The sequence below is a fragment of the Myxine glutinosa genome, chromosome 4 (genome assembly GCF_964187855.1).
Source record: "Myxine glutinosa chromosome 4, kmMyxGlut1.1, whole genome shotgun sequence".
Classification (NCBI taxonomy): domain Eukaryota; kingdom Metazoa; phylum Chordata; class Myxini; order Myxiniformes; family Myxinidae; genus Myxine; species Myxine glutinosa.
The window spans coordinates 62,913,822-62,927,136 of NC_136264.1; the positions used below are offsets into that span (position 1 = coordinate 62,913,822).

Here is a 13,315-nt window from a genome sequence, read left to right on the forward strand (position 1 = left end):
TGTGGGTGTACCTAGGCATAAGGAAGAACGCTATTGAAAATTGGGTAGCCACGTCAAAATCCAAGATGGCCGCCACCATATATGTGTCTGAACCTTGTTAGCGAAATATCTTGAAAAATAAACGAACTACTAACTTCTAATCTGGTGTGTGGGTGTATCTACACATAAGGAAGAACGCTGTTGAAAATTGGGTCGCCACGTCAAAATTCAAGATGGCCGCCGCCATATATATGTCTGAACCTTGTGAGCGAAATATCTTGAAAAATAAACGAACTACTAACTTCTAATCTGGTGTGTGGGTGTATCTACGCATAAGGGAGGACGATATTGAAAATTGGGTCGCCACGTCAAAATCCAAGATGGCCGCTTTGCGTCTTCCACTTTGTCAACTCGCATCACTTCACCGACGGGGGACCTAGGCGTAACGCTTGTTAGCCTTGTATTTAGCCTAAGAACACCTGCCTTGGGTGTACAAGGGTTAAGTAAAGTACAGTACAGTAACAAGGAATAAGAATAATCTAAATCTTTGGGAAAACACCAGCCATGATCGCGTAAATGCGAAACACACCCTCGCTTTGGGGAGGTTTTGACGCATTTAAATCGGCCCGTAAATTGGAAGCCGCGTTGGAGGAAGTTTTACTTCACAGTATAATGGTATGTTTACCTTGGCCACCGAAACTGGGCGGAGGTCATGTTTTCACCGCTCAGTTTTATGTATGTGACATAAATAGTTCGTTCATGAGAAATGTGTAAAATCATGACAGTTCATCTATCTAGAACATCTTGTACTAGCTGGAAACTCGTGGCACAATTAAAACACAAAAACCACAAAAAACAACACAATTAAAGTACCGATCTTGGGTTCATATTGGTACCTTGGATCATACCATAATGGAAAAATAAAAAAGGACGATTTTTGATTGAATTTGATATTCTTGATTGAAAAGGATTAAAAAAAAATCACATTTCTTAACAGCAAAGATATCGCAGCACATCCTCGGATCATATTTTGGTGCCTTAGTTTATTTCACACAATGAAAGTACCTATCTTGGGTTCAAATTGGTACCTTAGTTAATTTTACACAATAAAAGTTCTGATCATTGATTCAAATTGGTACCTTAGTTCATTCCACACAATGAAAGTACCAATCCTCGGTTCATATTGGTACCTTAGTTCAACTTACACAATTAAAATACCAATCCTCATTTCAAATTTATACCCTTGGTTAATTTTACACAATGAAAGTACCGATCTTGGGTTCATATTAGTATCTTCATTCATTTTACACAATGAAAGTACCGATCTTGGGTTCATATTGGTACCTTAGTTCAATTTACATAATTAAAGCACCGATCTTGGGTTCGTATTGGTACCTTCATTCATTTTACACAATTAAAGTACTGATCCTGGTTACCCTTGTTCATTTCATACAATGTAAGTACCGATCATCGGTTCATATTGGATTACAAAATTTCCTTACCTGGGGAGGGGGAACACCCCCTTCTCAGACCCTCCTCACCCAAACCCCCACCCCCTCCCAGACCTTCTGACCCCTCCCAGACCATTCATCCCCTCTCAGACCCTCAACCGCCTTCCCCAGACCATCACCCTGTTCTACCAGACCCCACACCTCCCAGACCCCACCCCCACACATCACAGATTCCCCCCCTCAACCCCACACCTCCCAGACCCCACTCCCACACATCACAGATTCCCCCCCTCACCCCCACACCTCCCAGACCCCACTCCCACACATCACAGATTCCCCCCCTCACCCCCACACCTCCCAGACCCCACTCCCACACATCACAGATTCCCCCCCTCACCCCCACACCTCCCAGACCCCACTACCACACATCACAGATTCCCCCCCCCCCCCTCACGCCCACACTTCGCAGACCCCACTCTCCTCCCTCGCATTGCAGGTCTCTTCGATTCACCCGCATTTCGATTCACCCTTTGATTCACCCCGGGCTCGAACCGCCATTTGGGTGTGGGGTGCGAGAGAGTGCCAGGACATCACATAGCCAGCTCAGAAGTTCCCCGAAGCATGGTGGCACCTGCCTCGGCAACTTGCTTTATACATGTTGGAACCCATCTGTGGATCGGTCCCATCGGCCGATGGGTCTGCGCCATCTGCGGATGTGTTGTTCACCTTGAAGGAATGTGTATGCATCAATGGTGGATGAGTATGTTTATTTGAACCTAAAAATAAGCAATTGATGTCATAAATGTTTATAAAGCAGTCCGTGACATGTGGTTTGTGACCTCGTGACCCTCGCCATCACCTTCATCAGCACCTGCCACTCTCTACCCTGCCACCATTCCCCTCCGCCATTATCAGAAGAACACCTAATGTTTTGTATGAATGTTGAGTATGTTATGTAAAGCTTTACTAAAACTGCCATGTATCTGTTAATTACAAAATGTATTGACAAAATGTATAAATAGATGGGTAGAAATAGATAATAAAACATTAAAAAATCATCTCTGTTAAATTCCTACCACATGTAATTCCAATGACTGTGTACCTGATTGAAGAGCACCATTCTGTCAACACATTCCTTCAAGGTGAACAACACATCCGCAGATGGCGCAGACCCATCGGCCGATGGGTCTGCATAGTCATTTCTCGTGCATCCACAGATGGGTCAGACCCATCGGCCGATGGGACCGATCCACAGATGGGTTCCAACATACACATTGTTAAAAGTAAATAATAACAGAGCCCATAGAGCAATGCCATCTGCTGGCTGGAATAGCGTTTGTCTGTCTGTCTGGTGTATGTACGTATGTATGTATGTCCCTTCCACCGGCATTTTGCGGGTTTATTCCCTTTAAAATTCGTTTTCTCTGCAACATTAAAAAGATGTGATTGTGATGAAAGAATTGCAAAAAATGAGTGCTTAATTTTATTCTTAAGCAGAAACTTCTGTTAGGTCATAATTATTTGATGCCTGATGATTCTGTTGCTGTGGAGAGCAGACCAGACAAGTGCTGGAAGAGCTATCTGAACTTCCTGTGATGGTGGAGCTTGCAAGTGACTTCTTAGACCGCCACACTCCCGTCTTCCGTGATGACGTCTGCTTTTTCATCAGCCAGTCTGGTACGTCCTCATTTCCCTTTTATGAATGACTACAAATATTTTTTTATTATAACAAAGCTACTAAAATGTCCTAATACTGCAGGATTTTGCAACATATTGTGGAGTAACCCAAACATTTGAAGCCCCAGTAATGCACAGCAAAGTAATTACAAGTGAAATGCTGCAGAAAATGGTTGTAGTAAGAGTTGGAAAATCAGAGAGCATATTTTAATGTACCTCTTCTTAAGGTTTTCTTTATGCTGTATTTTAGTGTTTCATCTTCTGCTGCAATTATTTGTGGAAATGTGGAATGACTTACAAAAATGTGACGACTAAGGATATAATTTTCTTCCATTTGTACAATATTGCCCATATTAGCTGAAGCAGGCGATGACTGAAACTGATGCATTCCCTCTGTAACGTTGTGCTCACTGTTAACAGGCCTACCTGCCTCTTCTTTCAAACCCATAACTTATTCAACGACAACGGCACTCGGTGGAGCACATAGTCTCGCCTTGCATGTTCATTTTGAACAAAAATACCATCGTTAACTGAGCATGCCACCATTATGCTCCATATACCCGTATCATCCATTCACCGTATTATGTTCCACATATCCGTATCATCCATGCACCCTATTATGCTCCATATACCCACATCATCCATGCACCCTATTATGCTCCATATACCCACATCATCCATGCACCCTATTATGCCCCGTATACCCGTATCATCCATTCACCGTATTATGTTCCATATACCCGCATCATCCATGCACCCTATTATGCCCCGTATACCCGTATCATCCATGCACCCTATTATGCTCCATATACCCACATCATCCATGCACCTTATTATGCTCCATATACCCACATCACCCATGCACCCTATCATGCTCCATATACCCACATCATCCATGCACCCTATTATGCTCCATATACCCGCATCATCCATGCACCCTATTATGCCCCGTATACCCGTATCATCCATGCACCCTATTATGTTCCATATACCCGTATCATCCATGCACCCTATTATGCTCCATATACCCGCATCATCCATGCACCCTATTATGCTTCATATACTCACATCACCCATGCACCCTATTATGCTCCATATACCCGCATCATCCATGCACCCTATTATGCTCTTTATCCCGCATCATCCATGCACCCTATTATGCTCCATATACCCACATCATCCATGCACCCTATTATGCTCCATATACCCGTATCATCCATGCATCCTATTATGTCACACACATTGCCATTATCCTCACTTATATTGATTATTATTGATTGATTATTAGGATATTTTACGACCATGTTTGTGCACATTCAGGCTAATATGAATCAATGAAGATGAATATGAAAGAAATTCTAACTATATTCCCCATGGCTAGTTGATCACATGTATGAAGTTTCACATCGATCTGTTGAGTGGTTCTCGTGAAGAACATTTTTACGTTTTTATTTTCAATCCAATTTCAAAGCCTGGTGTTGGCTTAGCGGCTAGGGTGCCAGCTTAGGATCCAAGGATCCTGGGTTCGAATCCCGGTCGATCGCTGAATTAACGCCAGGGGGGTTGACTCAGCCTGTCATCCTTCCGAAGTCAGCAAATTGAGTACCAGTTCACTGGTAATTCCCTGCTTGTCGTAAAAGGCGACAAAAAGGGTTGGCGGCAGGAAGGGCATCCGGCCGTAAAACATTGCTTCAAAAAGGGTACCAAAAAACAACAACAACCACGGTGCCCGAAAAAGGCCAACCCCCGCTTTGCGGGGAAAAATGGCCTCTAAAGTTGTTTTTTTGTTTTTTTGTTTTTTTCAATCCAATATAGCTGCCAGACCACATGACCGATGGCATAATCAATTTCACTTTTCACTCACATTGGGTCGCAGAAAGCCTGGTGTTGGCTTAGCGGTTAGGGTGCCGGCTTGGGATCCTAGGATCTTGAGTTCGAATCCCGGTCGATCGCTGAATTAACGCCAGGTGGGTTGACTCAGCCTGTCATCCCTCCGCGGTTGGCAAATTGAGTACCAGCTCACTGGTAATTCCCTGTGTCGCAAGAGGCCACCAACAAGATTTGTGGCAGGAGGGCATCCGGCCATAAAACATTGCTTCAAAAAGGACCAAGGTGCCCTAAAAAGGCCAACCCCTGCTCTGCGGGGAAAAATGGCCTCTAAAGGTGGTCACTCACATTGTGTCGTAGATCAGATGTATGAAGTTTCAGATTTTTCGGACATGGATTTTGATTCAACAATTATGGCTGGAATACCACCTCACCATTTACATCATTGTTATATCGCCCTATATTCCTCATGAGGAGTTGATGACGGATGCCAAGTTTCAATTTTTTTTATTTCAGCAGTTTCGGGGAGAAGAGGATGTCCAATTTTGCCCTTATAATCCAATGAGGTTGCAAGACCATGTGACCGATGATGCTGGAATTAATAAAATATTCTCCATGGAGAGTCCCTCTTATGTTTAAAGTTTCACATCGATCGGACAAGCATTTGCAGAGAAAAAAAATATTTGAAAGCGAAAATATATATACACATGGACACAGACAGACAGACGGACAGACAGAAGCGAACCAATTGCTTAACCCTGCTGTTCGCTTGGCATGCGTGGGGTAATAATAAGTTGATTTAAGATATATTGAGTATTTGTTTCAAATTAATTGATGCACATTGACAAATGACACATCAATATGAGTCGATAAATGACAAGAGTGGTTTTTGAAACAGATTTGAAATCGACATTCTCATGATGAGTGTATGTATGTATGTATGTAGGTGAAACTGCAGACACCTTGATGGCCTTGCATTTCTGCAAGGAAAACGGAGCTCTTACAGTTGGTGTCACAAATACAGTGGGAAGCTCCATCTCACGTGTCACAGAATGTGGTATACACATCAATGCCGGCCCTGAGATCGGAGTGGCCAGTACCAAGGTATGATATTCTATCGATAGCCCCCAGTAAATGGGTCTTGTTCTGCGGTGATATTTAGAATACGATGCAAGAATGCCTGACTTGCGCCGTTGTTGATCCGTAGGCTTATACGAGCCAGGTGGTGGCTCTCGTGATGTTTGCACTCTTCATGAGTGAGGATCGGATCTCCATGACGCAGCGACGAAAGGAGATTTTTAAGGGACTGGAAGAGCTGCCGGGTGAGTTTCTTTATTCACAGATGTAGACCAATTAAGAAAGACCTCATCAACTGATGATAGACAAGAGAATAGGCCTCATGGTCTTTCAAAAGATAAAAGTGCTTGAGTTGCTACAGTCTCCTTGCACCTCAAACTTCAGTAATTTCCCATTAGCAACCAATAACTGACAACCTTGTAGTTGCCAAGTTAACCACAAGTTATTTGATTCCTTCCACCTCCTCCTCCCTTTTCATGCCTTGTAGATCAAATCAGGAAGGTTCTACAAATTGACAGCGATGTTAAAGAATTAGCTGGTGAAATGTACAAACAGCTGTCACTGCTCATCATGGGGCGCGGATACAACTACGCCACCTGTCTCGAAGGAGCACTGGTATGTTGCAAATGCTTTTTTTAAGCTACACTATGACAGAAAGATATATGGAGGAAAAGGAAATTCTCACAACTAGCAACGGTACCCGCCCTATGGGCGGGGCTTCAATTGGGAGGCCCATGAAATGGCAAAATATCAGAAATTGAAGGCTTTTTTTTATTTTAAACGATTTATATGAACATCCGTTAAATCACATCACGCGCAAATCATCAAAATCTAAACAGTATTTGTAGAATTTCAATAAAAGCCACATCACTGTTCATATCGGTAAATACAATATTATTACATCGTGTTTGGAAAAACTGGAAAATTGGAAATTGGAAATTGGAAAAATTTGGGGGAAAATTGGAAAAACAATATAGCCTATTTTACTCCAGGGGGTCCCAGGATTACCCACCCAAAATTTCGTTGCGATCGGTTCAGCCGTTTTTGCGGTACCTGGGAACAGACAGACAGACAGACCGGCGGACAGACATTTGGTGAATTAAAGTATAGATGTAGACTGCGGTCTGTAAACTACTCGGTGCTTCAGTAAACACCACATATTATAGTAACGCAATGCCCAAGCCTTAAATAAAGCAGTTACAAAACAATGAAGCAGATGAAAAGACGATGCATTGCCTTAAAGACTTTTAAAGCTTCAGACACTGTGGAGAGCAGGGACTGACGATGCATCTTGCAGTGGGCAGTTGTGGGGTTTTATCCCCCCATGGACTTAGTCCGAAATGGGGGCTTATGGATTGGGGCTCGTCTGTCCGTCCGTCCGTGCGTGTGTATGTCTGCAACCATATCTCAGAGATGTATGGACCGATTTTGTTCATACTTGGTACAAAGCCAATGCATGATGGTATACATATGGACATCATTTTGTTTCGCGATGAGATCAAAGATGGCCGACTGGGGCCATTTTAGTTGCAAAAACCCGATGTTGAACACGTCCTCAACCACTTCTCGGACATGCATTTGCCGATATTGTTCAAACTTGGCACACGGAAAAGGAATAATAGCTTACATATGCACGTCATTCCTTTTCGAGATCAGATCCAAGATGGCCGACTGACGGCCATTTTGTTACTTACACATGTCCCAAACCATTTATTGAACATGCACGGTCCCATTTTGTTCAAAATTTGCACAAGCACAGCACATGACAGCATACACGTGCACCTCACTTTATTTTGCGATTGATCAAAGATGGCTGACTGGTAGATGGGCGGCCATTTTAGTTCCAAAAAAACAAACAGTATTGACCACGGACTTAACTATTTCTGGGACATGCATTTACCGATCTTGTTCAAACTTCGGACACAGAAAATGAATGATAGGTTCCATATGCACGTCTTTTTTTTTTTTTAAGATGAGATCCAAGATAGCCGACTGGCAGCCATTTTGTTACTTAAATGTGTTCCCAACTATTACATGACATGCATGGACTGATTTTGTTCAAACTTGGCACAAAGACAAAACATGAGAGTATGCATATGCAGAAGAATTTGTTTTGTAATCCGACCATAGATGGCCGACTGACGGCCTTTAACTCTGTACAACAAAATTACTAAAACCATGGTGGCTGGGACATTTTATGTCTTTTTACCTCCGCCACTAAAGGTGGATGGAGTTTATGTTTTCACCCTTGTCTGTCTGTCTGTTTGTTTGACTGTTTGTCTGTCCGTTTGTAAACAAGATATCTCAAAAGGTTGTGGACGGATTCGGACGAAATTTGGCAGAGTTGTAGCGTATGTGACAAGGACGAAATGATTCGATTTTGGTGAAGATCCGGATCCGGATCCAGCTAGTATAATTTTTTAAGTGATTCTTCACCATGGAGTGATATGGCCAAAAACGAGGGGTAGATCAGGGTATGAAAGACTGGACATATGGTGATTCCTCTGATTGATCTCGATTAAATGTGATTCTGTACTGTGATTTTCTGGTCTACTCTGGGATACAAAATGTAAACTGTTCACCAGGTGGAGGTATGTTCTCTACTGAGTGCCGTTCTAGTTATTCTTGTTTTTTTAACATGTTGGGACTAAACCAAACTGTGTACATACACCACAGTTGCTAGGGTTAGGGTTAGCCTAACCCTAACCCTAACTAACCCTAACCCTAACTAACCCTAACCAGAACCCTAACAACACAAATATGTGTCTGTCACAGCCATTAATTGTCAGGCAGATTTCAATAAGCATGTGTCACCTGCTACATGCACAAACACAATGCCAATAGCAACACAAACAGCTAAAGGGCCAATTGCAAAGGCAGTGGGTGGAAGTACTGCTTATCATGCTATTCACCCTTTGGGTGATGTACAAAAATTTGGAGCATTCCAATTATACATATATATATATATATATAATATTATATATATATATATATATATATATATATATATATATATATATATATATATATATATATATATATATATACCATATATATATATTATATATAATAGTGTACATCAGCGAAATACCACTAAAGGAAAAAAAAAGTTGAATAATTCACTCTAAAATGCAAAAGAACAGCTGCCGTTTTTGGCGTAATCCTGATTCTTCGATAAAGGGTTATGCCCAAAATGTCAGCTGCTTATTTACTTTTTACGGTGACTACCTCAACTCTTATTTTTCATTTTTCTAAACACACACACGCACGCACGCACACACACACACACACACACACACACACACACACACACACACACGACCGGATTTAGAGGAGGACCAACGGGAGATTTGTCCAGCGCAAAGTCCCTGGAGTTAGGACTCCAGTGTCCCACAAAAAACATACACGACATTAATTTATTTATGAAGCTATTATTATTTACTAGCCGAAACCGGTGGAACATCCACGGAAGGGAGGATGTGGTGTATGGATAGAGTGTACCATTATGGATGGCATAGGGGATTTGCTTGTCCGAGTAAGATTTAGGAAGAAAGATGAGTTTGAAGAGTGCGTATATGAACAACGATCGCCGACACCGACACAAATGCATGCTCTGGATTGTCCACTCAGTGGACGGCTTGCTTTCGCCTTCGCCTGTCCAATCAGCGGACGGCTTGCTTCGCCTTCGCCCAGCAGACGCCAATATGATGGCGTCGTAAGATGGCGTCGTATCGGCAGTTAATCGGATGCTTTTTGGCCCCAACGTCGGCTAATTCAGATTTTTCGAGTATGGCTGTACGTGATAAACAAAGAGCGCGGTTCGTAGATCGTAAATCCATTAGTGCCGTGGGCATCGGGTCACTGGGTGTGGCGTAAAAGGGATAACAAAGTCGAGTCCTTACGCTATTATTATATAGACTAGCCGAAACCCGTGGAACATCCACGGAAGGGAGGATGTGGTGTATGGATAGAGTGTACCATTATGGATGGCATAGGGGATTTGCATGTCCGAGTAAGAGTTAGGAAGAAAGATGAGAATGAAGAGTGCATATATGAACAACGTATTTATTGCAATCTACTTAAATGACAACGCTACAATATACTTTTGAAAAATGAATGGATTCGTAATAGGAATCGGCATAGTACCACTCTGGGATTGTCCACTCAGTGGACGGCTTGCTGTCGCCTTCGCCTGTCCAATCAGCGGACGGCTTGCTTCGCCTTCGCCCAGCAGACGGCAATACGATGGCGTCGTAAGATGGCGTCGTATCGGCAGTTAATCGGATGCTTTTGGGCCCCAACGTCGGCTAATTCAGATTTTTGGAGTATGCCTGTACGTGATAAACAAAGAGCGCGGTTCGTAGATCGTAAATCCATTAGTGCCGTGGGCATCGGGTCACTGGGTGCGGCGTAAAAGGGATAACAAAGTCGAGTCCTTACGCTATTATTATATAGATTCCCTTGTGGTCTGTCAAAGTTAGCAAAAAGATGGAAGACGGGAATTAAAGGTCTAAAATATATAATCCAATGTTTAAGTTGAAACACAAACTAATCCCGGACAAATGAGTGACATGCCACATTAGTCACATGACCATTTACGGGAGGATCAGTATCATCACGTGAAAATAAGCCAATCACACAACCACAAACGATGTAGAATTGTTTTATACACCAGGCCGAATCCCGTATTTCATGACCATGATGATGAGTTCCGTATAATTTATACATTTAAAAAAAATCGATTTCCCCCCTCGATCATGGGAAAAAACAGGCATCTCTCTCTGTATAATCACTCATTTGTTCCGGAAGCAGAGACAACGTTCCAGAAGATGAGAGTGGTGCAGCTAAGCAGAAGAAACAAAAAGATAAGCATAAGCTAGCAAGTGAAGAAAGCTTTCTTAGTAAAATACCGAAATTATTCAATTTCAGATTTACATTGTTGCAACATGATGCAGCAACAACACCAGTGAATCTCACCAGTTTAATTGTGTCGGTGCTGATGATGGTATTGGTGACTTGGTGAGAATTGAAGGAACAATGAATGGTACAAGAAGATCCTAATCCACCATGATATCCCATCAGGAAGCTCATTGGTGACAACTTTGTTTTCCAGCATGACAATGATCCCAAACACACTGCAAATGTCAATAAAACACATTTACAAAGAAAAGCAGAATCAGGAACTCCACAACTATTAGAAGGCTCCCCTCAAGATCCTGGCCTGATCTTAACATCATCGAAGGTGTCTGGGATTATTTGGACAGGAATAAAAATGAAAAACAACCAAAATCAAAACACAAATTATGGGAAACATTGCAGAATGCACAGACCAACCTTGCAATGGACTTGGTCCAGAAATTGCAGGATAGCATTCCAAAATAGAGATCTGCTTCTTGTATGAGGAGGTGATCACACCAAATATTGAAATTTCATTCAGTAATACAATTCATTTTTAACTGTTTTTTTTTAATACAACATGATCATTATAACACCTTTTTACGCTGTAGCCCATCGGGCAGAGCCGTCTAGAACGGTGTTCGTCCGTCTGTATGTTTGTATGTATGTATGTATGTATGTATGTATGTATGTATGTCTCCTCAAACGTATACCGATCAGAGCTGAGAATCTGGTCACATGACAGGGTGATGTGATTATGTCTGATGTCATTACGGCCGTGCAGCGGCTGACTCTCCACACACCGCCATTTTGAATTATAAGCTGTTCAGGCCGAACATATCGTCGAACCTGTTATATATCACAATCGCCATGCTCTACCTTTACGTTTTTCATTCAGTGTGAAACACAAACAAACCGATTGTTAAAATGACCATAAAATATCGAAAGCATCGGCGTTACGTCTCTTCCAACAATATGGTACGGTATACATATAGGCTTCGGTGTTGTGCTTCACCTTCGGACCGCTTCGGACAAATTAAGCCCAGGTTTCTTAATACAGTAGTGTATCGTTTCAGTAGTATCGTTTTCGTAATAATCTTACTACAATTCACCAAATGTCCGTCTGTCTGTTCGAAGGTACCGTAAAAACTGCTGAACCGATCGCAAATATATTTTGGGTGGGTAATCCTGGGACCTCCAGGAGTAAAATAGGCTATTTAGTTTTCCCAATTTCAGCTTTGGTCTCCAGCATTCTCAGGTTTGGACTCCCGCATAACATTCGCGTTCGCATAACGTTCATTGTGACGATGTATGTGTTCACGGTAGTGTTTGACGTGACGGTGCGAACGTAATTTCCTTTTTTTTTTTTCGTTTCATAATCCTTTAATGAACGTTTAATGAACGTTTAATGTTTAATGGATGTTTAATGTTTAATGATCCCCTTCGATGTCCGGGGCTGCACGTGCGCTACACTGGACGGGCCAGCGTGTACCTTGCCCTTTGCCGTTAGGCTCGGGTAAACCGCTGAGCCCTATCCGTGATGGGGACTGGGGCTTGAGACAGTGTCCTTCATTAAAAGTATAATAAACGCTGTCTCCATCGATCTTGCCAAGGCCATAACAGCCGTAACGTTCAATCTCTACATGAGAGAATTCCACATGGCTATTTGGGCGGTGAATACGCCAACAGATCGCTGTCTCCATCGATCTTGCCAAGGCCGTAACAGCTGTCGGCTCAAATCCTTTTAACTGTTGATTTGGTACAGTTACACGTATCGGGAATTTGGTACACGTATCGGGAGTACATACGACATAGCGATTGTGAACACGATTATCGATCACGATTCACGATCATCACGATCACAGTGTATCGATCACGATTTGAAACACGATGGAATAATATTTACCGATATGAACAGTGATGTGGCTTTTATTGAAATTCTAAAGATACTGTTTATATTTTGATGATTTGCGTATGATATGATTCAACGGATGTTTATATGAATCGTTTAAAATAAAAAACCTTCAATTTCGGATATTTTTCCTTTTCATTTGGGCCTCCCAATTGGAGCCCCGCTCATAGGGCGGGTACCGTTGCTAGTAATAACAAGCATTCTGAGTATTGCGCTGCAATACATGTCCCCTACCAAAGTTCAAAGTGCCATAACTTTGTCAAAAATGATCGAATATGCAAATGTATGCACGGTTGATGCTGGTTTTCAAACTTGATCTGAGGTATGCTGAGACACGTGTGTGTCATGCCTCACCTCGTTGATAAGCCCAGAAGGTCGCTCCGTGGAGCGGCCTGCACGTATTGCACTGTGTGAATTATATAATTACCAACTCACGGTCTGAGGTACTAGCGATTCAAGAGATATCCATTTTGAAAATATTTTCGTTTAATTAACG

At 42.3% G+C, this 13,315-nt stretch overlaps 1 protein-coding gene across 1 annotated transcript in view; it reads left to right on the forward strand.

Annotated features, from left to right (window-relative positions):
• LOC137424699 (glutamine--fructose-6-phosphate aminotransferase [isomerizing] 2-like) overlaps nucleotides 1–13,315 on the forward strand; it is a 99,290-nt gene that overhangs the window by 65,066 nt on the left and 20,909 nt on the right. Inside the window, exons 13-16 of the mRNA XM_068112429.2 lie at nucleotides 2,987–3,107; nucleotides 5,881–6,038; nucleotides 6,142–6,256; nucleotides 6,499–6,626. Of these exons, the coding sequence (XP_067968530.1) occupies nucleotides 2,987–3,107; nucleotides 5,881–6,038; nucleotides 6,142–6,256; nucleotides 6,499–6,626 (522 nt within the window). The remainder of the gene's footprint in view (nucleotides 1–2,986; nucleotides 3,108–5,880; nucleotides 6,039–6,141; nucleotides 6,257–6,498; nucleotides 6,627–13,315) is intronic.